Below are 23,857 nucleotides of genomic sequence, written 5' to 3'. Positions count from 1 at the left end.
AGGTTATTTATTAAGGAGTTGTTTTATCTTGATATAGCAGCTCTTTTCTCTCCCCCCCTCCTTAATGCTGTGTTATTTTCAGAAGTGAATGAATGCAAATTCCAGAGCTGCAGAGTCTGCCTCTCCCTTGCTTTGCTATTAGCGTGTCACTAGGCCGAACCGTGATAGGTCTTTGGCATTGCTCTGCTGTAATGATAGATCCTCTTTTATATGGGGTTGTCAGCGCAAATAATTAGCTCTAAAAGTTATAGCTGAAATATAATCCAAAAATGGCTAGGCCCTGTTTTGGAAATTGTCTATAAAATGTCAGCACTCAGGGATGTATTGGGAACATAAATAGTGAGGCATTGTTTGAACAGGAGATTAGACTCTAAATGCATCTTTTTTTTCCCTTCCAGTCTTTTCCCTCCTGCTGGTGATTCTGTCAATAGATTGTGAGGCCCTAGGAACTACCTTTCCATCAGGATATATTGTTTAAAACAGTAATGACAAGTATGAGAAGGGGTGGAGGAGCTATTCAGATCTGATAATTTTTCCAGTTTGCCCACCTTCCAGAAGCAGTTGTGATAAGCAGAGTAAGATAGAGCCATGGATACTGGACAATACAGGAGGAAGGATTGTTCGGTTTCCCAACAACATTGCTTTTACCCCAAGAAACAAAACCGTACTTGTAAGCTGACCCAGGTAGCAAACTTGTGCAGGTGTCAGGAAAATGAGATTTATATTACGGAAGAATTGAGACAGGAGGCAGTTGTCTTTGGCATGAAGAGCTTATTAAAGCAGTTGCGATACCTGAAGGAGGGGATCAATTTGCATGGTCTCCTGCTCAAAATTAAGATATATTGAATAAAATGTTTTGTGAAAGTCAAAATTATATTGTAATGATGGTTACTACCTTGGCTTTGTTTCTGGACACTTCTGGCATTCTGTCACAAGTAAGAGTGCTAAAAGCTAAATCGAGACTCATAATATAATTTTGAGTTTTAATTAACACTCCAGAATCTGGAAACAACTTTTGAAAAGATTAAAATCCCTAAGCACGTCACTGTCAGATGCAATACTTGCAGAAGATGAAGTGGGGTTTGTGTATGAGATTTTAAAGATTTCAGGCTATGAAAAGAGTTGAAGCTTTGCAAGTGACATAAGTAAATTGTTTATTAAGGAACTTTTAAAAATAACACACCATTGATCCTACTGTCCAAAAGTGCTAACAGTAACAACAACGATAACAATAACAACAACAAGAAGAATTCATCTTTTACTGTAAATTAATTTTGGCTGGCTGGTGCCTTTCACTTTTAGTGTGATTCTACCACTCTTTCTGTTATTATTTTCCAGTGGCCTTACTTCTCTTAGCTCTGCTGCAGTAATCAATTAATAGTTGTTAAAACTGCCCAGCTTTTAGCAATTGCTTAGTGCCTGGAGTTTCCCAGGATGGAAGTAGAAAAGTGGTGGGAGGGGGGACTTTTAGTGAGATGACCTCAATGTTTTTATGAAATCCGAGAAGCAGCTGCTCTAATCTGAGCTAAGCAGGTTGATTGATCCATGCACATTTATTCTGGATGCAAGGAAGGTGCACGCTAATGCATGCTAAATTATTAACACTTCTCCGCCTCCCTTTGTGGTAGTGCCTGTGTCTCCCCTCCCCACCTTCCAGAATGTGGAGCTAGTCTCTACTGGTGTGTTCTTACCACCTCCACTGCTGTGAGATGGCTCAGGATATGTCACTTACTTTCCACCTTGAGTACCAAATGATTGCCCTGCATGCTCCATTCCGTAGGGAAGCTTGGGGGATTTTCCTCTTTTGTGAGTCATATAGGATGCCATGCTCTGGGATGAATAACAGTGAATTTCATGTTCAATAGTCTGCTGAAATAAACCTTGAGTACCATTACCCATAGACCTTTACAATAGTTTTCCCTATGTGGTTTCTTCCAAAATTGCCAAGTTGCTCACTTCTGCTTTATCCAAAAGGAGTTTACAGAAAACAAAACAAAACAAAAAACCTGACAAATTCTACTGAGAAAAGAAGTCATGATGGTGTGAATGATACTGGAAATATTTGGGAGGCATCTACTCTCATTTGGTCCTTGTGATTTGCTTTGTAAATTGGAAGAGGATTTCTGCAGATTCCTGCAATTGGTGGGAATGGAGCTGCCTTAATTACTGATTGTCATGCCAGAGACAGCAGAAAGATTGGAGCCTGGTGGAAGCTATTGCCGCATGCATGCTTGGGGATGCTGTGTAAACAACCTTCACCAGTTCTGCTCTGCCAGAGCATTCTAATGCTGATTGACAGCTGTGCTTCACATCCCACTGGACTCTGCCCACTAAAAAGCTGCCAATTACCCAGGAATGCTATACTGGTGCTAGGTTGGAATCCACCTCCTTTCTAACCTTCCCAGGCATTCTTTCTAGATTATAATCCAGCCTGGATTGACAGTAGCATCTCTAAGCCCACCTGTTCCTGTTTTATTGACATTTTAAGATCTCAGTGTGCAGTTGAATAGCCAAGGAAAGACTAGCTAGAAGGGAGGTTGCCCCCCACTCGCTAGTAAGGCACACAACTGAGCCTCCATTGATCACCTTGCCTCTGTTCTTCCTCTCTACATAATGAGAACTGCATTTTGATTTGCAGCACATCTGAAGAGTATTTGCAACCAGACTGGAAGAGAGAAACCACCAAAGTGATGCAACAGAGGCAGGCACAGCGTGAGGTCAACAAACACTGGATCTTGTCGGAGTCTCCACAGCCTTAGTGTGGAAGCTGTCCCTGCCACCACCCCTTCTGACCAACAGAAACAATCTATTTTGCTTGCACTGTGCAGTACTTAGGCTACTTATTGTGGCTGGAGGACAATCCGTTGAGGCTAGGTCATTAATAGGGCAACCTAGGGCAGGAAGAAGGCAAGCAATTTTTTGGAAATGAAACAGTGAACTTGAGTGAAGAACTAAGGCAGCAGCCTCGCTTCTGCACCTTTATGCCCTGTAACCAATCTCGAACTGTTGCTGCATCAACGTACCAACAGGAAAGAAAAGGTTCATCAGCTTAGTGTCTGTTGGCCTTAGGGAGATGCATATCTCTGCTCAGTCATAAGAGTGACATTTGGCTGAGCCATCTTGTGGAATCAGAAGTGCTCTGATTTCCGATCCTCTTTTTGAGTAACCTACCCCTGGGGAAGGGGCTTGCCTACAGCCTTTCTTTAAATCGACTTGGTTTTGTGTGGGAATTGGAGGGGGGGAGAGATTTTCATTGCCATTCATCCTGTGGCTAGGCTAGAAGAGACCCCTCTCTGATACATTGTCGAATAACCTTTTCTCTTCCCCTGCCGCTAGAATAGTAAACAGCAGCTTTCAAAAAGGGCGAGAGGTTTTCTCGATAGCACTTTGCTGAATGAACTAAAGCGCTTATCGGCAGATTCACAAGCCGTGTTCTTTCTTCCCAAGCATGGTCTTGACAGGTCTTTTTATGGCCACAAAGGAGACAGTTGGGGACTGATGTCTAAGAGATATTTCAGGGAATGCTGTTCTGGTGGAGATTCACTCTAATTCTAACCACTGCTCATGCATGCATTTGAAGGTGGCTTAGGTAATCGGAGGTAGTTGTAGGAGCTATCTTGCTTGGTTCTCACTGGAGTGGATGGCGGAGGTGGTTTCTGCATGCTTCTGAATTCTTTCAGCCCTTCTGCATGAATTCCTTCCAATCTCATTCCTGCTTGCCTATCTGTGCATTTCAACCCTCCCACTCTTGTTTTTTGTCAAGATTTTATGTAGCAGCTTCTTTCCCATACCTGGCCTCTTCCCTGTCTGGCGCATGTCAAGTCAATTAATTATTGCCGTGCACGAGCCTGTTGTGTTACTACTCAAGCTTGCTTTTCTTTGAGACCAGTTTGGTTGGTGAGCGGGTGGGAAGTTGGTCGGTCCCTGGAATAAAACACAGCAAATGAACAAACCTCTTCATGTACTGGCTCAATACCATGTTCATTGTGGGGGGGAGAATGAGTCCTGCCTCTTGCCGATCAGAACCAGGCTGCGTTGGACAACCACCCCATCATGTTGACCCATTGCCATGTCCATCAAGTACCTGGGTATTCTCATAACTCTGTTAGAGCGCTGATTTGCTTTAATTTCTGTCTTGTTTGGGGGTGCACTCCCCTGTCAGGCAGGGAGCAAGCCTTTCACTGGTGACCATGCACGTAATCATTGATCTGAGATTGAACAATTGATTAAAAGGAACAACCCACTAGATTATGGATTTAGACATTTGATAACATGCACATTATCATTCTGCCACCCCGCCCCCTTTTAAAAAGCTGGTGAGGAGCTGATGAGCTCTGCTTTGTCACTGAGGCAGTGTGTAGTATACCCACACTGTTGACAGCATTGTGTAATTTATCCCCAAACCCTCACTCTGTTGTACATTCTAACGTGAGGGCTTCTGTGTTCAGTCTATTTCTGTGAGTCTGCTGGTTTGGGAATGAATCATCAAAGAGAGCTCAAGCAAAATTTGATTAGGGGAAGTGTCAGGCTGAGCTGAGTCTTGTCAGCCTGTCTGTCAGCAGCTGCCCCTTTTCTAACGAGATTTTGTGGTGCTGGAGATGACGCAGGAGGAGGCCCAGCATGAGGCAGTCCCAGTGGGCTTTAGCCCCTGAGCAGGTCTCTCCCATCTTGCTAACAAATAGTTCACCCCACTGCTTTTCAGCTAACCCTATCCCTCTGCATTGCAGCTCTTCACTACTCTGCCAGCTCTGACTCTGTGGACTGGAGAGGCTGTGATATTAAATGTGTAGTGACATCTCCATTACAGAAAAGCAGGCTTCTCAGAAGAGACACATTGCACCCTCCCTCCCACACTTTTAATTTTTTATTTTATTGTATGTATTTGAAATGAATTTGCCCAGAGGAGACAAAGATTTACTATGTTCAGTTGTGTTCCTCTATCCCTCCTTAAATTGGCCCATAACACTGGCCTTAAAGAAGGGTCCTCATTTCTCAGTGTCATTTCCCTGACTGATGTGTGTACAGCAAGCAGCTGGGGCACTTTAGCCGATCTAAGGGTTTGTCTACAAAATAACCCAAGTGAGACTTTTATATGAATAGATGAATAGCTGTGTGATGAAATAAGGAGTGTTCTTTCTCCTGAAGCACATTCCCAACAGGAGGGAGGACCCTGTCACCCAGGCCCTCTGCTGTCAGCTTGGATCTGATCTCCTGTCTATTAGGACACTGGTGCGTAGGGGGCGGGGTGCCCCGGGCAGCGGGATCCCGATAGGGTTCCATCTCAGCGCGCCCCGCCCCAAGAACGCGCACCCCGCCCCCAGAACGCACGCCGGCCCTGCCCCCGCCTGCTTCCCGCCCTCGGTGCTGGAGCATGAAGCTCCGCCACTGTATTAGGATGAAGCTCCTACCCAACAAGGTGTTCTGATCCGGCTGTGAGGTGCCCCAGGCTCACTGCTGAATCCTGCACAGGAACACTGTTTTAGCTAGCAATAATGCATGCAGTAATTTAAAAATAAAACCCTGTAGCTGCCCCTGCAAGATAGGTTTGTCTTGCAGGTTGCTTTGCTGTGAAACCAACCAGTTTAGTAGCTTATTCCACCTTGCAGAGGTTCTGCACACCCTATGAACAGGGAGTGAACTTTTTTCCTAATTAGTGGGTACATTTGAAACAAGGAGACATTTTAGTATCCGTAATGTAACTTAGTTGGGAGAACAGTAATGGTGGCAGTCCTATATTTGAGCTCCTGCCGAAAACACCAGTGGCTCAAAGGGGGAACCTTGGGTATGAAATTTGGCAGAGCAGTGAATAGCTCTTGTTCAGAATTCTTTTTTTTCTTTTCTTTTCTGGATTGATTTGCTACTACTAGGAGAAATGTTTATTCTTCCTCCACCCCTTGGGTATGGAGCAAGTGAATATCAATGGTCTAGGCTGTGACCCTACTAGTTGTCTATTCCTTGTTTCAGTGCGGCGAGTGTCACCTCGATTTTCAATCCCTCCAAGTAACCATGAGGTGATGCCTGGAGGGAGCGTGAATCTCACATGTGTAGCAGTGGGGTCCCCAATGCCCTATGTGAAATGGATTGTCGGAGACGTGGAGCTGACGAAAGAAGATGACATGCCAATGGGCAGGAATGTTTTAGAGTTGACCAACATCACGCAGTCGGCCAACTACACCTGCGAAGCCATGTCCTCACTGGGGGTAATCCATGCAACAGCTCAGATCACTGTCAAAGGTAAGAAGCTGCTCCATGGTATCCTGTACCTCTGCATGTACCAGGTAGCAGAATGGGGTGCACTTGTGACATAAGCCCTACTCAGTCATTATTGGTGTTACTGGGGAACCTGAGTACAAAGATGCTGTGGAGCCTCCCCTTTAGCCCTGTCCCCATTGTTGCAGAAGCCTTTCCAGCTTCTTGCATGTTCACGGCAAACATCTGTAGCAGGGAGTCTGCTGTACCTGTGTAGACTTTTAAGACACATTGTGTGTGCCTCCCCCCCTCCCCCCGTCCTTGTTCCCCAACATTTATCTCCCAGGCTTTTCTCATTTGTTTTCTTGTAAAATAGAGGTTTACTTACAGTGCATAAATGTAATGGTCAAACATCAGAATTATAGAGCAAGTCTCAGGGAGAAATAATAAGGCATGTTCTTTGTGTCAGCCTCTCCACTGTAATTCAACAGCCCTGCCCAAGAGCTAATATTTGTTTTATTTGTGTATGTATCTGGATGGTGTGAAATGACATCCAGGACAGCACATCTCTGTCAGGTCACTTGACAAAGTTTTGTGGGAGCATCTGCCTTTCAGTTCTGTTACCTTACTAAATATCCTATTACCTAATGTGATTTCAGCATTTACGTTAACACAGCCCAGAGGGTGATCATTATGGGAGTCAGGGAATCTCTCAATCTTTTCTTCATGATCATAAATGTTTTCCTTGTGCCTAGCCAGTACATAGAAGGATCCCAGGATAGTAGAACACAGTACTGACCACAAATTTATCTTTTTTGGATAAATGGCTGATGTGATCAGTTGTGCTAGAGTAGTTCTGCTTTCTTGTTAATGCTCGGAACTGTTGTAACAAGATTGGCTTCCTTAACATCCCACCACAGAAATGTGCTTGCCACAATTCCCTGCAGTCCGCATATTCTTGCTCTTGCAGCAACAGTAGAGATGGAACTACTTTTGCCCCTGGTATACTTTCTGAAAAGGCCATGAACCTGGCTTCCTAAAGTGTACCTCAGCTGAATAACCCTTTCTGCTTTGGAAAACCTGACTTGGTTCCTTGTTTAAATTACCTTTATTTAGCCAGCTGCCAGCAAGTGCTTTGAGCACATCTAATAACATGATTGCTGTGTTTACTCTTCCATTAAGAAGCACTTCAAGCAATATATGGTAATGTGTAATATAAAAATGTACGTTCTTGACTATGAAATGATTTCTGCCTTTAAAGGAAAATGTTAGCAAGCATCTAAGCCTCCTTTATAGCTCTGCACATTACAGCATTTGCACTAATCAAATTACTGACACTGTGCTTTTTGCTTTCAGCTCTTCCAAAACCTCCAATGGAGCCATTAGTAACGGAGACGACAGCTACCAGTGTGACTCTCACCTGGGACTCAGGAAATGCTGACCCTATCTCCTACTATGTCATCCAGTATAAGTCCAAGTCATTAGAGGGCACTTTCCGAGAAGTAGATGGTGTGGCAACCACCCGCTATAGCATTGGTGGCCTAAGCCCCTTCTCAGAATATGAGTTCCGCATTATTGCTGTGAACAACATTGGCAGGAGTCCCCCTAGTGAGTTGGTGGATGCACGGACAGGAGAGCAAGCTCCATCAAGCCCACCCCTCAAAGTGAAGGCACGGATGCTGAGTTCCAGCACCATGCTGGTCCAATGGGAACAACCTGAAGAGCCCAATGGGATGATCCGTGGCTATCGAGTTTACTACACCATTGACCCCCACCTACCACTCAGCAAGTGGCAGAAACACAACACTGATGATAATCATCTCACCACTGTAGGAAGTTTGATAACGGGGGCCACCTATAGTATTCGTGTCTTGGCTTTCACCTCAGTAGGAGATGGACCCCCTTCTGATGTCATCCAGATAAAGGCCCAACAGGGTGGTATGTATGTTTTGTGTGAGCTCTATTCCTTCTCTGTCCTACTGTTCCCAAGAGCTAATATTTTGAGCTAAGGTTGAGGTGTGATCCAGAGACTTTAGGGATTTGGTAGGCAATTTGTCCTTTTCGAATAGAGTGTTGTATTTGTAGGAGAGGGTTGCCAGCATAGTTAACAGTTGACTTAAGCATAGTTGTGGATACTTTGTTTAATCACTAGTTTGAAAAAGAGCATAGTTGTCTTTGTCTGAACCTGGAGCTTAGCAGAATGTGTTAAGATTGTGTTTATGACAATGCTTTTGTTGAAGTGCGTTGATGATAGGGCTTGCACCTTGAAATTTTCTAAAGCTGCTCTGGAGTCCCCTTCCACAACTGACTCTTGTTTTATTGGTCTCCAGTTCCATCTCAGCCAGCTGATTTCCAAGCTGAGGCAGAGTCTGACACACGGATCATGCTGACCTGGCAGCCAGCACCTCAAGAACGTGTCACCAAGTATGAGTTGGTGTATTGGGAAGAGACTGATGGGATCCAGGTGAGGGACAACATGACCCATTGGTGGTTAAAGACCTGTACCAAAGTAACCTATGGGTATGGGGCACTTATTTTTATATCTATTAGAGTTGGGCCCAGTACAATTGTTGTGGAAAATAGCATTTGCATGACTAGATATTTGTGCATCTGTGAGAATACTGCAATCCACATCCCATTGGATTATGAACCTATACCAGAGTTTCATCTCCCTATGATAGCTGCAAGAGCTCCTGCAGCTACAAGGAGCAGTAAGTTTTGGTGGCAATCATATTGCCACATAATAGTTGGATCAGGCCTCAGAAGTTATCTAGCCTTGAACCATTAGGTGGTGGCTCTGAAGTGAAGACCTATCACAGCTTGTCTTCTATATGTGCTAACTTACTCACACTTATGTCAACACATACTTCATTAGCCAAAAGTTTCCAGTGTCTAGGAACTGAAAGTGATTCTTTTCTCATGGCTATAATGAGAATGCACAACATCTCTGTGGAAGTGAAATCATCTCCTTTAAATAACGACTTTCAGGGTTACATAGGATGAGCATAGATTGCTCAATTCATGATTCCTAGTATGCAGTACTGGCATCCATGGCCAAGAGTCCAGTACTCTGGTGTCAATAGCTATGTTATTTTTTCCCCATCTGAGTAAAAGAAAATCTTGCCTCTTGCCTTTTCTAGCATAAGGTGGACTTTGACCAGACCTCATCATATGCACTTGAAGGACTCAAGCCGGACACACTCTACAAGTTCCAGCTGGCAGCCCGCTCTGAGCTGGGCCTAGGGGTCTATACCCCAGTTTTGGAAGCTCGAACAGCACAGTCCAGTAAGTGTCTCTGTTTGGTTGCAAGAGAGTGAGTGAGGGACAAAATCTTATTGCACTTTTGTATGAGAGTTAATGGGGATGTTGGAACCAGTAGCAAAAGAAATGTGGAGAGGACAGGCCAGCTGTGGCTCTGATGCAGGGGCCATTTGCCCAGGGTAAGTCTTGTCCCATTGTCCTTCAGTCCATGCTTTCCCCTTTCAACAGGTGGACTCACAGATATGCTGGGCAAAGGGAATAGGTGGGAGAAGCTGATGAGATTTATTCCCTGTATCTCTGTGAGTTTACTGGCACATCCTCTTCCCCATGCAGTTCAGTTGTAGTGGGTGTTTGATATTTGCACCTCGTGCATGCACCTTCCTGCTGTGCATGTGCTTATACCCCAGTCAGAGACACCATTGCTCGCCTATTCCCTGCAATCATCTCTGTACAAGAGGAGCGATGCACACATTACATTACTGCTACACCGCAGGCATTTGCAAGCCTGGAAGAATTAACTTGAGGGGGTGGCGGGATCTGATATTTGCAAGTAGATTGTATGATTAATAGCTTCTTAAGGGGATGTGTGCTGGGTGAGGTGTGTGGTGCATGTGGATGCTTGACTTTTATGGAGTGGAAGGAGGAAGAAGACTGCTGTGTGGGTTTTGCTCCAAGCATTTGAAGGCTTGAGGCAAACAGTGAAGTAAGTCAGAAGGCCAGATAAAGAGGTGACCCAAACTGGATCACTTTCATTCTCTTCTGAGCCCATGTGCTGGTGGAGTAGGAGACCAATTCACCTTTATTGGCAGCTCAAAGTGCTGCACATAAGCAGATTAAAGCTATCAAAGAGCTCTGAGATAAGCTTGTTTTCACTAACGATTTTGGGGCTTGCTTTTATGCAAAAAGCATTAAAGGGGAAAAGAGAGACATTTTCGTTTGTGCCATCTGTCAAGGATTTAGTGGCTGTGTGGGGCAAGCAGTAGAGCAGGCGGCGGCAGCCGCCCTCTCTGTGTGGAGCCAGAGAGGGCCTGGGATGAATCAGGGTGGGGAAGAACTGCTCCACTTATGATTGGAATGACCTTTCCTCCTTTCATTGGAACATCAATCATAAGGATTCCAACAGTCCTGTTTAACTTGCTCTTTAGCTAATGGGATCTTAGTGCCAGGACGATTGGACAAAAATATATGAAACGATATTCAGAGGGAGGCATCATAAATATTTTACATTGGGGGACACAAACTGAATGTGGAGACTATTAATTGTTCTGTTAGCAGCTACTGATGGAGCATGTGTATTGATAGGCCATGACTGGGCACTTGCCCAGCCATCATACTAACAAGGCATAACAAACAAATACCAGAAGCAAATAGTAATGCAGATATCTCCAACCTGTGACTCATGCATAGCTCTGTGTAGCTAGGCCATGTTAGGAGCCTGTGCAAAGAATATAAAGTCCAGCAATTAAAGGAAGGCTAATCCTGATGTTGTGCCATTTTAGCCATTCATGGATTCTCGTCCACAGCTAAAGGTGAGGGGTGAAGGCATGTAGTGCCAAAGCATCTGTTTCCCTGTGAAATATAATGTTTGGAGCATGAATTAATTGGCTATGATCACTGGGAAACCTGTTCTAAAGAGCCCATCAGTAGGAATTCTAAAACTTACCTTTCCTTGAACAATGTCTGAAAACAGCTTTTTTTGCAGACCTGATGTGTTGTGAGAGACCCATAGAATCCAAGTTTCTGCTAATCAATAGAAAAGTTAAGGGGATTGCATGCCTCAAGACCAATTTCTGTTGAACATTTTTCTCATCTAGTCTTGCTTTTTTGCCATCACAGATTGCATGTGGAGGTGGTGAAGCATCTGAGTTTAACATAGGGCCATATGCTGATTTAGCAAACTATCAAGCTATATTTCTGAAGTGTTCCCAGTAGCATACTAAATGGTCTCTGGGGACAGAAGCAAGGGAGAGCTCTCTGACACAGAACTCCTGTGATACTGATCATCCTCGGCAGTGTTTCATACTATAAAAAGATAGGTGCACTGGCTCCATCCCTGGCTATATCTCCTAGTTCCAGGTGTCTGTGTGTTAGCTTTTATGAGGGAATATAACTGCATATACTCCAGGCTAAACTACATATTACACTAGTCATATTCACCCATGTGTAATGTTAGCCATTAGTCCCTTCCTCATGGAAGGACAGCTTAGCAGTGGGAAATGGATAGAGTAGGAGTAGCCAACACCATGTCTTCCAGATGCTTTGGGCCAGACTCACATCAACCCCAGCCAGCATGACCAATGGCCAGGGATTATTGGAGTTGTAGTCCACAACATACAGAGGAGACCACATTGGTTACCCCTGTGGTATAGGACAATGGTGCTTTACCTTTCAAGTTGTTTCCCCCACCCCAATGGAGTTCAAGGTTTGTGTTTGCAAGGTAAACACATTCAGTGAAACAGACAAGATGAAAGCAGTGGGGTGGAGTTTGAGGGGAAGGCAGCTAACAAGGGAAGGATTAAGCAGCTCAGGCAGGGCATTATTTTTGAGAACTTGGGATCCAAGGCTGCACCCTGGCTCAAATGAAAACTTGAAGCCATTTTTTTTTCTGTTTTAGAAGAATAGTTTGCTTGATACGTTATCTCTGGGAAAAGTGCTGCCACTCCTAGCATTTTTCTTGAGGATAATATCATGTTGAGAAGATCAGTCATCTGGTACTAAACATAGAAACATTGAAATTAGGTTACACCCAGTGCTCATCACACAAGTAGCCATTCTCATAAGCATGATTTAGAGGCCCATACATCTCCAGGGAGGGCATAACCTGAGAATAGTGAGTGTGTTCTTTTTGCCTCTGAGAATATTTGTGTGTGTCATGGTTCAAAATGTGTGGTTAGTGAGTGAGTGTGTGTGTGTGTGTGTGTGTGTGTGTGTGTGTGCACGTGCATGTTGGTGTGCATTTCTTTCTCATGTACTTTTCCCATGTATTTTGCTTGTGTTGCTGTGTTTTATTTTGACCTCTGATGTTAAGCTGCAGCTTATTATGGGCACTATTCAGGTGTGACTCTTACCCAGCCATCAGTAGATGTGGGAAATAACTGTGTCTCATGTGTTGATCCATTTATTATGCTTGCTGATCGTTCCTCTGTTTCTAGTTGCTGAGAGCTTTGTCAAGTGAGGCCTGTTCTCCAAAATCTCCAAATTCATTAGAAAAAGGATTGCTTCTGATTAATTTAGGCTCTCTTCTTGTCTGCTTCTCATACCCCATGTATCCTTTATGGGTTATACCTATATTCACTTTGTCTACTTTCCTGCATTGCCTTGGCTTTCTTTCTTTACTCTCTACTTTTCAGGTCCACCTCAGCAGTGTTGTTTGCAGTACTTTTTCTGCCTCTTTAGGAACCTTCCTCATAGCCTGAGGAGCCTCCAGTTCTGTACCCTGCTCACAAGTTTGGAGCAATATGTAAGATGCAAAAAATCTATTTCTCCAGGATTGCTTGCTTGCCAGTTAGTGTACAGTCAGATTGTCCTGAAAAGATGTGTACTCCAATAGCCTTCCTCAGCGTGAGCATCATCAGGTTATTCAAGGAACAAAACAACACTGTTCTTACTTTTCTTCTTGGTTTCAATAATTTTCATACTTCAGATTCTTCCTTCTTGATTCCTGCTCACCTCATCTGTTACTTATCCTGTTTATCTCACATCTGTCTAAGTCTTGTACTTTCTAGTTCTCTCTTCTTTTTAGGCAACCTCTACAAAGATAAACACTGCTAACGTTATTGATTCCATGCATGGCGCAAATTGCCTTTCATGAGCCTAACACTTCTGCATATATTTTTGAAACAAAAGAGCAAGGGGAGATTCAGCTTCATGCTTATTATCGTTCCGTTAGCACAAGCATATCTGCTTGCCAGATGGAATGATATCGCTTCTACTCTCCCCCCCCCCACTGCACCCAGTTCTGGGGGTTCACCCAATCCCCCAGAGTACTTGGTGGGGTGCACGGGTGAAAGAGAGGGAAGAAAGCCTTGTTACGCTAGCCAGGCGACTATTCAATTGAATCTGGCCTGGTGGGTTTTGTTCTATGTTTATTGAGGCTCTGTTGGCTGGGTAAGAGCTCCCTGTAGATAATGTATTTTGCCCAATCATTTCCCCTCATCTCCCCACTTGCTTCATTTTATTTATCCCTAGCCCCTTCTGCCCCACCCCAAGAGGTCGTGTGTGTAAGCACCAGCTCCACCTCTATCCGGGTAAGTTGGGTACCACCACCGGCTCAGAGCCGCAATGGAGTCATCACACAGTATTCTATCGCATACCAAGCGGTGGAAGGAGAGGACAACAGCAAGCGTGTGGTTGAGGGCATTGGACACGAGCATTCAAGCTGGGAGATCAACAGCCTGGAGAAATGGACAGAGTACAAAGTGTGGGTGAGGGCTCACACAGACGTGGGTCCTGGGCCAGAGAGCATCCCGGTCTGGGTTCGCACTGATGAAGACGGTAGGTTCCCGATCCATGACTGAAGGTAACAAGGGCTCTTTTGCGTCCTGCTGTTCTCCCCCACCCCCGGTGCACATATGTATTTCGGCTCTACAGAAAGTGTGGTCTAAACGTAGTCAATAAGAATGAAGGGGTTAATATGTATGAAATATAATCAAAATGCCTGCTTCCTACATGAATCTGTTCCTCTTCTCTATCACATGGGCAAAGCAGCTCTCTATCAAGGACATTCTGAAGCAAAAATTGCATTGTTATGTCATGCCAGCTTAAATCTCTTCTGTAGAAAGTGCCAGTCCTTGCACTGTCAGAAGGCACTTCCCAGGCTGCATCCTTGCCTCAGAGACCAGAAAGGACAGAGAGACAAATAGAAAAAGGGAGCCACTCAGTAAACTGAGAGCAGGCATACTTCAGTTGTACCACCCATGCTGTGCTGTTGCTTGCACCACTGCAACCCTGTAAAGCCTTGCATAGCAATGTTCATTGCCTACTTCTGAAGATTGCTTGCACATCTGTATGTCCTGCTGCCTGAATTGTTTGCTTCAGTTCTCATTTAGCAAAGCCTTAGCCGGAGGGACACTGCTACCCTAGAAATGTCGCAACAAGCTCTCTGCATAAGTTTGAGGGCCGTACAGTTGGCTCTTCCAGCTAAGCTCTCTGTCAGGAGTGGTTTTAAAACCTTCTGATGCACTCAGTTTTCATAGGTAGTAGCAAAAAAGGGGGTTGAGAGTGCTTTTTGAATCTTGAAATATTACTGGTAGCTAATATACCCTTCTTATAATTGGGGTGACCTCCATTGACCCAACAATTCAGTCCCTTGGCAGTTGCTGTTAGCATAAGACTCTGCCCTTTATCGGCAGGTATAGGTACCGTAAGTCTCGTGATTGCTGTACCTTCACAGAACCGTCACAAGCACTTTCCCAGCCATGTCTAACTGTTGGAGTAGAAGGGGAGTGTTGTCCAGTTACTACACTGCAGTGTGGCTTGCTTTCCACTCATTTTTTGGATGAGGAATAACCATCTGGGAAAGACACCCCATCTTGAAGTTTATGCAGAAAGATGGAATGAGGTCCATGATCCCCTTTCTCATTCACCAATTAGGCTTGCCTCCTCCCCCTGCTAATATATGTATCTTTCCCCTCTGTGCTCCTCTTCAAGTAATTATCTGCAATTAAGAGTGAGATCTGCGGAAACAACCATTTGCCAGAGGGTGAGCGGCTGCCTTGCCTGCCTGCCGAGTGTCTGCATAGAACAGTCCTTAAAGGTTCCATCCAGTTCTCTGCCCCCAATTAACCTTGTTCTGCACTTTCAAATGGGACACAGTGTGTTTACAGGGTCTGTGGATTTGCCCTGCAATAGCAGAATTATGGTCTATTTTTTTCAAGCAAATGCTGAGTAGCAATACAGCAAGGATGCTCTCTGGAAGGAACACTGCTCTCGGAAATCATTCTGTAAACTGAATGGCCAGCCAAGAATATCGGTCTCCTAGGACTGCCTTCCTCCCTCATTACCAGCCTCCCACTTTAGGCTATAGAGCAGCTGACCTTAGAGCAATTTTAATAAATTTAATAAATTTTCATCAGTGGCAGCATTTGGACACAGTAAATCATTAATTTCAGTCCAGTTTCAGGCCCAGATTTTACACCAAAAAGCACCTTAGTCCCCCTGGTTGATGACATTTGTTGGGAAACAGATGGGGGGAGTGTAACCCTGCTTGTTCTCCTTGATCTTTTGGTGGCTTTTGATACCTTTGACCGTGGTATTCTTCTGGAGCAACTCCAGGGTTTGGAAGCACTGTATTACAATAATTCCACTTCTGCCCTTGGAGCTGTTTCCAAAAAGTAGTTATGTGGTAGCTATTGCTCTGCATCATGGGAGCTCCTGGAAGGAGCAGGCTGGGAGTACTCTTGGATCCAAGATAGTCAATGGAAGCTCAGGTGGCATTAGTGGCTAGGAAGACCGATTTCCAACTATGTCTGGTTTGCCAGCTACAGCCCCTTTTGCGCAGAGATTACTTGGCTACTGTACTCTATGCTCTGGTGACTTCCAGATTGGATTATTGCAATGCTGGGCTGCCCTTGAAGACTACTTAGAAACTTCAAATGCAGCAGCCAGATGAGGTTCCATTTCGAAATCACATAATCCCTGTTTTAAAACAGTTGCCAGTTCATTTCCAGGGACAAGGTGCTCATATTAGTGTCTAAGGCCCTAAATGACGGGCCCCAATTATCTGAAAGACTGATTTCCCTACAGACCATCTCAGGTGCTAAGATCAGCATAGGGGGCCCTCTTGGTAGTTCCATCACTCTCAGAAATGTGGACTTATTAGTGACCTTGGTGAGAGTCTTCTCTGTGGCTGCCTCTACACTGTGTAATTCCCCTTTCACTAGATTGTGTCTAGCACTTCCATTGTATAGCTCTCATCATGGAATCTAATAAATAAATAAAGATCCCCATAGCTAGGGGTTGCGGTTTGTTTTTCCATTCACTAATAAGGAGGTATGAAGTGGACGCTCCTGGCATATTCATGGTAAATCATTAACTATGTTCCCATTGTGCCTGTAATTTGTCCACTCGTTGATATGTATGTATTGGGTTGAGTGGGTACTAGTAATCTAGACAGAGCTTTGCATCTCCTTATGCCACTCCTTGAATAGCAGAACAGCTTAGTCCAGCAGTACAATCATGGATATTTGCCATTCACTCTACTGTGAATTCTGCTTTGTAATCTGGGGTGATGTGTGCAACAAAATGTGTGTCTCCTCCACCCCAGAAGCACTGCTGTTGTCTCTGATGAAATTTTCTCATGTGCCTTCCAGTGCCCAGTGCTCCACCTCGGAAAGTGGAGGTAGAATCAGTGAACTCCACAACCATTCGTGTTACCTGGAAGTCACCTATCTCTAACAAGCAGCATGGCCAGATCCGAGGCTACCAAGTCATCTGTGTGAAGCTGGAGAATAATGAGCCAGTTGGGTTGCCTATCATGAAAGACGTCATGGTAGCAGAGTCCCAGGTATATCCTGGTATGAGTGGGATGGATGCATGCATGCATGGACAGACAGATAAATAATATATTCTGGAGAAGGGTCTGCATTTGCTTTGTGATGGGCTTTTTCACTTTATAGGGTTAGAGAGAAAGAGAGCTATATTATGGCAAAGAACATGTGTTTTCTTTGTTACAGGCTTCCTTACTATAGTTGAGAGCCTAAAACAAATTGTGGGAGAGAACAATGTGGAAAGGGTTCAGATGGAATGAACTGGGAGTATCAGGGAGCAGGACAAGGTAGACGTTTCTGGGACTTCTACAGTCGCAATCTAGGTGTGATCATTTGTGAACTAGACTGTTTGAATAGCACCCAATAGGGTTACTGGAGAGCTATGTTGACTAATTAATATATCTCATTAATACAACACTTGATTCATTTGCATCTTTCTCAGCAGGGAGTAAAGCACAGCCAACCCCCCCCCCAACACACATACAACCACTACCCACTCCACATACAACCCCCACCCAAACTCACCCCAACAAGGAGTGAGGGGGGGAAATAAAGTGAGACAAAGACCTACTAGCTCAAGACTTCACTGCCCAGCTTAGACCATCATGATTCCTACAGACTTTGTCAAATTTTTGTATTTGTGAAGCCACCCAATGCCTCTTCCAATTTCCTCAAGAAAGTTGTCCTTTAGGCTGGTGAAATTAATCATCAGCTTGCTGCCGTGTTCTTTTGGTCTTTGGGGTTAAAGATTTAGTCCCAAGTAAACTATGCTGTTAATCTCCTCTGAATGAAATAACTTGATTGCATTTGCTTTTTGAACCAGGGGGAGGGAGTCCTCTGTTAGAGAGAAAATGAATCTTCCTGGGCATTAAGATCAGATTTCACCACTGTTCTTTTAGAAGACCAAGTTTGCAAGTGCATGTTCCATGGTCTCCTGTCCTTCATGGGCATGTCTCTGCATAAGTGTTTCACCATATGGCAGAGGTCAGAGGCTTCACAACTCTCCTTTGAAAGGTAGAAATACATTATAGTAGTCTGCTGCCATATCTTGCTGAGTTCCTAGATTCTTCCTATCCTACTTCCCTTCCAGGGTAAATTTATATAGAAAGAGGTTCTATAGGTTCAGTTGACCTTGCTGAAGGTGGGAAATGAGGCCTTATGATGGGGGAACATTTCCTTATCCATCCCCCCCCCCCATACCTCTTTTGTTCCCTACCTATGGCTGCAGTGCTAAGTGCTTTTATCATGCACATTTTATTGACTCTGATATTCCTCAGCCATGTGACTGGGAGCGAGTCCCAACAGAGTTAAGAGCCAGTTATGTAATATTTCTGAGCCTGGCAGGTTAGACTGCCACCTCTTCCCACTCCACCACTGTCTTCCACTTGGACTTTGGAGACAGAGGCAGGGAATCTTCAGCCCACCTGGGAGGTTTGCTTGCCAGGCTGCTTTGGGCAAAGAATGCCCTTTCCCATTCCTCCCCTTACCCCTTCAACTGCCCATCCATCCGTCATATTAGTTGGGACCAGGAGGACTGTCTTACCATATACACACTTTCCTACTTCCTGGAATTACATAACACAAAATCCAAATATGGTTCCACCTGGCCATATAAAGCTGCTGTCTCTAGCTTAGCTACACAGTCTGAGTAACTCATTGCTTAGATGCAGACCAAGTTGGATTTGACCATTCCTGCTTCCCTGCTTGCCTCTAGCCCTGGCATTGCTTCATTCTGATTTACTTCCTGATGCCATGCTTCATTTATTTCTTATGTGATCATGCAGTTTCCAGCTGAGATACTTCACAGTATTTTGTAGAGCTCATGCCTTAGGCCAGTCCTGGCTCAGTTCATCCTTGGATTGGATCTGGGCTGTTTTCACACCTTGTACTCTACTGTGTGGTATCAGATAAGGTATCTAACGGTAGAGTCTCTTCTCAGACTGTCTGATTTGCAGCCACAGGCTTCCCTCCTTATGGACATGTTCACACATAGAGGCATAGAGACAAAGACTATATAGATGGAACAAATAAACTTGGTCAGTTTATTCAGATGACTATAGGAAAATGAAGCTAATATCTGCCATTTCTTACAATCCCATACATTCCGCCAATCATACTTAAGATTATGTATTAAAATTACATATGGCAGCTTTCAGGAAGCAATAATCAGTTCAGAGAACAAAAATGAACAAGATTTTCTTATTCATTTTATGAATGTGTAGGAAGCATCTGAAATTTACCCATCAGTTAGAAAAGGGTGAGTTACGGTTCTGAAGTCAGGTTACACCCTCCTCCCTATTGTGTTTAGCATCTCACAATTAATTTAAACCACAAGAATAATCAAGGTTATCAAAGCACAATAATTTGGTACAAAATTCATTTGGGTGTTACTATGTCTTCAGTTTATCTAGCTCCATATTTAGTATTCACAGGAATATGCAAACGGGATATTGTAGAGTTGGAAAAGGCTCAGAAAAGGGCAACTCCCCTGTGAAGAGCAGTTGCAGCATTTGGGACTTAGAGAAAGGGCGAGTAAGAGGTGAAACGATGGAAGTCAGTACACTTACGCATGGCATTGAGAAAGTGGACAGAGAAACATTTTCCTCCTCTCTCATAATGCTAGAACTTGTGGACATCCCATGAAGCTGCCAATGGCTACTAGCCATGAGGACTGTGTTCTGCCTCCACTGTCAGAGGCAGGATGCCTCTGAATACCAGTTGCTGGGAACAGGACCGGTGCTAGGGTTTCTTGCGCCCTAGGCAGACCGCCTTCTGGCGCCCTCCGCCGCCTGCCCCCCGCCAAAGCCTGCTTTAGCAGGAGCCGGGGGTGGTGTAGGGGGCAAGCAGCACCTCTCCGCTACAGCGGAGAAGCAGCTGCTAGCCTGTCCTGCCCCCCCACCCAAGCCTGGCCAGCGCCCCCTCCATTTTGGCGCCCTAGGCTGGGAATCACAGGAGGGCAGAGTGCTCTTGCTCTCGGGTCCTGCTTACAGGCTTCCCACAGACATCTGGCTGGCCACTATAAGAACAGGATGCTGGTCTAGATGGGCCATGTTAAAAAGTTGCAAGCCTTCAGAATAGAATAAGAGAATAGGCAGCTGTCTTACAGTTACATCACATCTGCACTGTATGTTTAAAGCACATGGTGTGTGTGTGTGGTCCCCCCCAAAAAAAGAATTATGGGAACTGTAGTTTGAATTGTTGCTCTATGAGGGATAAACTACAATTCCCAGGATTCTTTTGAGGAAGCCATGTGCTTTAAATGCATGCTGTGGATGAGTCAAATCCAGTGGTCCATCTAGCTCAATATTGTCTACAGCAGCAGTCCCCGGGGGCCGGATGCGGCCCAATCACCTTCTAAATCCGGCCCGCGGACAGTCCAGGAATCAGCATGTTTTTACATGAGTAGAATGTGTCCTTTTATTTAAAATGCATCTCTGGGTTATTTGTGGGGCCTGCCTGGTGTTTTTACATGGGTAGAATGTGTGCTTTTATTTAAAATGCATCTCTGGGTTATTTGTGGGGCATAGGAATTAGTTCATATTTTTTTTCAAAATATAGTCCGGCCCCCTACTGAAAAAGTTTGCAGTCTCTGACAGCAGCTTGAGATAGCACAAACACACAAATATGTCTTTAGAACTAGCCATCTTCACCCCAAAGAACAAGAAGAATAGCAACCTCTCCTCTGAGATGAGGATTCTGTAACCATTTAAGTTGGTTTCATTAGCAAAATCAACATGATATCCATTGGTCAAAAAAAAAAAAAGACAGCTGAAGTGAAGAATTATTGTGCATTCAACAGGCATGTATGTGGTTCTAGGGCAAATCTTCACTATGATGACAGTTCACAAGCGGGGGAAATAAATGTCAGGGTAGGGCTAGTCCAAGTAATCCATATCACAGCTCTCTCCCCAGAACTGCAGACATGGTCAGAGAGAGAGTGGCTATAGAGAGTCATGATGAAGACTAAAATGAAATGCTGTAAGGGCATTGCAGCCAACATAAATACCAGCTGCCAGCGTTAGCTCTGCTTGTATTGGTTCTGATGTTCCCAAGCAGTGGCAGCAGCTGAATCTTTTTTATTAAGGCCATTGCCTTCCTAAAATCCATTTATCTTACTCAGCAATGCTAAATACTTAAGAAGCAATTGGGCTGGTTTAGCTGAGAAATGTTTTTATCTGCAGGTGACTGTTTCATAGATTCAGACATTTGGCTGGAGCAGATTTCAGAGAGATGCTCCTTCTGTGGCAGTTCCTCTGATGTGTGAGGAGATTAGAGTCTGGTGAAGATGTCAGGGTAAACACTACATTTAAAGAAACTGTTAAGATTGAATGGGTGCCACCAGGATGCTGGTCTGCTTCACATACAGTGGTACCTCAGGTTAAGAACTTAATTCGTTCTGGAGGTCCGTTCTTAACCTGAAATTGTTCTTAACCTGAAGCACTTTAGCTAATGGGACCTCCCACTGCCACTGCACTGCCAGAGCACAATTTCTGTTCTCATCTCGAGGCAAAGTTCTTAACCTGAAGCGTTATTTCTGGGTTAGCGGAGTATGTAACCTGAAGCGTATGTAACCTGAGGTACCACTGTATTTCTGCTTTGACCCTCAAGGAAATTGTGGAGTTCTCCTGCAGTTTGGAGCATTTTGCTCATTTGCACAGTCTGCTTTCACTGTCTTCTTAATTGAAATTGGCTTGGATGTCATATTTTTCAATACATTTTATATATGCAAAATCTATCAGCATTCTGTTATAATGATCATTGTTATCATTATCACCTCAATTTTCAGGAAACATTAGATGTAGCTTACAAAAATAAGTAGTAAAATAAAATACAATCTAAAAGAAATACATAAAATATTAAAAATAGCAGGAATAAAACATAGGAATTAAACAACAGCAGTCCATAAAGGCTCTAGAAGAAACAGATATTTCTTCCTTTATTTAAACAATTTATACCCCAGTTTTAAGCTTCACAAAGGGCCCCCAGGCATAATAAAAAATACAAGCACTGATGAATACTAAAACAGAATATAGAGCAGCAGGGATAAAAACCTCAAATCAAGCTAAAAGCTTGGTGAAGCAAAAATAAAAATAAAAAAATGTAACTCTCGAAAACTCCGTTCAGGCTTCTTGGGGAAGGAATTGTACAGCTTGGGTGCCACAACCAAGAAGCCACTGTCCCATGTCCCAGGTAGTTGGATGTCCCCAAACAGCAGGATATGGAGCAGGGCTTTGAATGAAGAATGTAGTGGGCTGGCAGCCATTAGAAACAAAATATTGTGTGTGTATTTTTCCTTTTTAAATAAAAGTTTAAAATGCTCAGAAGGCAGAAATCTCTTTCTAGTACCAAATTCTATACAACTTCAAAGCATGAAGGAAATCGATCAAATGCACATAGGCTTGGATGTGGTCTACTGCTTTTGTTTAGAATATTTATAACCCACTCTTCATCACAATGGATCCCAGAGTGGGGTGCAAACAGACATTCATATTGATAGAATAGTTCGGAGCAGGCAGCTGAGAAATGTAATTATTAATTAGCTTGAGAGAAAGCAAGTTTAATACAGATAGAGGAGCTCACATTCTGATATACACAGAGCAAGATGGCTGAGCAAGAAACCAGCCTTTGATGTAGCATACTGTAACCTCATAGGTTGCAACATTCTTGAGCAGTGATCAGCTGTGCATATTTTCATGTTCCTGTGAACAGACAGGATAGATGTTCATATCATTGTCTTGAATAATTGTGCCATTTCGTGGCTCATTCATCCTAGGAGAATGGCTTCTCCTTTGCACTGTTACGTGCTGTCAAAACTGTCATGCATGAACATTGTGATCAAGGATGTCTTCCCAAAACCTTGCTCCCCCAGGAAGACCAGTTTGAATTTCTGTTGTGGGTTCCCAAACTCTTCTCCTGTAGACAAAGTGCCTAGCTCCAATGTGGGCTGGAATTGAAACATACCACTGATTTTTCTGTTTGGTATTCATTGTGTGTTGTTCCCTATCTCCTCCTTTCTTTTATTCATTCTCCATCCTCTGAATCCCCCTTTGCATAGGTGTTGCCTAAGCATTTATAAAACATGGTTTGATTCTGTTATTTTACTTGGGCCTGTGCCCATGCTCTCACTGCTTGCCAGCCTTTTCTACATGTCACCCCTCCAAATCTCCAACCCTCCTCTGCTTTACACCTTAACCCCCCCCCACACCTCACCCAAAGCCTCTCCCCTTTACACTTCAGCACTGGTAGGGTGAAATGAAGTAAATGAAGAGGAGAAAGTCTTTTCTCACCTTAGCACTCCTGCCCTGCTGCGAGTTTCCTTTTAATTGTCCCACCACTGTCACCCAAAGAGAGAAAAAGAAACTGCATTTTAAAATGCAGGCTTTTTCTCTCCTTCTCACAGCAACAGCCTCCCAACAGAATAGCAGGCCGGCAAGAGGGGAAGGCAGACCAGGCAAGCAGCATGGGTGGCCCAGGTGAGCCGCACAGCAGCAGACAGGTCTGTGTCGGACATTTGGTTCTGCTGCTGCTTCCCGCCTCATCGTCCTCCAGTGCTGCTGACACCAAAACTGTGGTTGCTGGGGAGCTGCCCTGCCCTGCCCTGGCTGTTTCTCTGTGACTTGCCTGTGCCGTCCACAACCCACACCACTTGCCTGGACCACCTGCCACCCATGTCACTCACCTGCCTGTCTGGGCTGCCTGCCTGCCGTTCCGTCATCACTCTGCAGTAGGTCACACCAACTGCAGTGTGACAACATTATTACAATCTTAATACATACCAAGAAAAACCGAAGTTCATAAAACACAACGACACACATTTTAAAAATGCCATTGTTGGGAATGGAATTGGGCAGTGATTGAGATAGTGGCAGTACATTTTGTGAAGTGAAGGAAGCAGAATTGAGGGGAGGGGGAGTTTCCAA

At 44.3% G+C, this 23,857-nt stretch overlaps 1 protein-coding gene across 24 annotated transcripts in view; it reads left to right on the top strand.

Moving 5' to 3' along the window:
* The window catches only part of PTPRF (protein tyrosine phosphatase receptor type F), a 470,302-nt gene that overhangs the window by 391,121 nt on the left and 55,324 nt on the right, over window positions 1–23,857 (top strand). For 17 of the 24 annotated variants that reach the window (XM_033152376.1, XM_033152379.1, XM_033152380.1 and 14 more), the window contains 6 exons: window positions 5,965–6,234; window positions 7,546–8,127; window positions 8,520–8,653; window positions 9,330–9,474; window positions 13,639–13,944; window positions 16,761–16,954. In XM_033152376.1, the coding sequence (XP_033008267.1) occupies window positions 5,965–6,234; window positions 7,546–8,127; window positions 8,520–8,653; window positions 9,330–9,474; window positions 13,639–13,944; window positions 16,761–16,954 (1,631 nt within the window). The remainder of the gene's footprint in view (window positions 1–5,964; window positions 6,235–7,545; window positions 8,128–8,519; window positions 8,654–9,329; window positions 9,475–13,638; window positions 13,945–16,760; window positions 16,955–23,857) is intronic. The other 7 variants (XM_033152392.1, XM_033152394.1, XM_033152393.1 and 4 more) reach the window with 1 other exon arrangement.

The sequence above is a fragment of the Lacerta agilis genome, chromosome 6 (genome assembly GCF_009819535.1).
Source record: "Lacerta agilis isolate rLacAgi1 chromosome 6, rLacAgi1.pri, whole genome shotgun sequence".
NCBI classification, from domain to species: domain Eukaryota; kingdom Metazoa; phylum Chordata; class Lepidosauria; order Squamata; family Lacertidae; genus Lacerta; species Lacerta agilis.
This window is presented reverse-complemented; position numbering and strand designations above follow the sequence as displayed.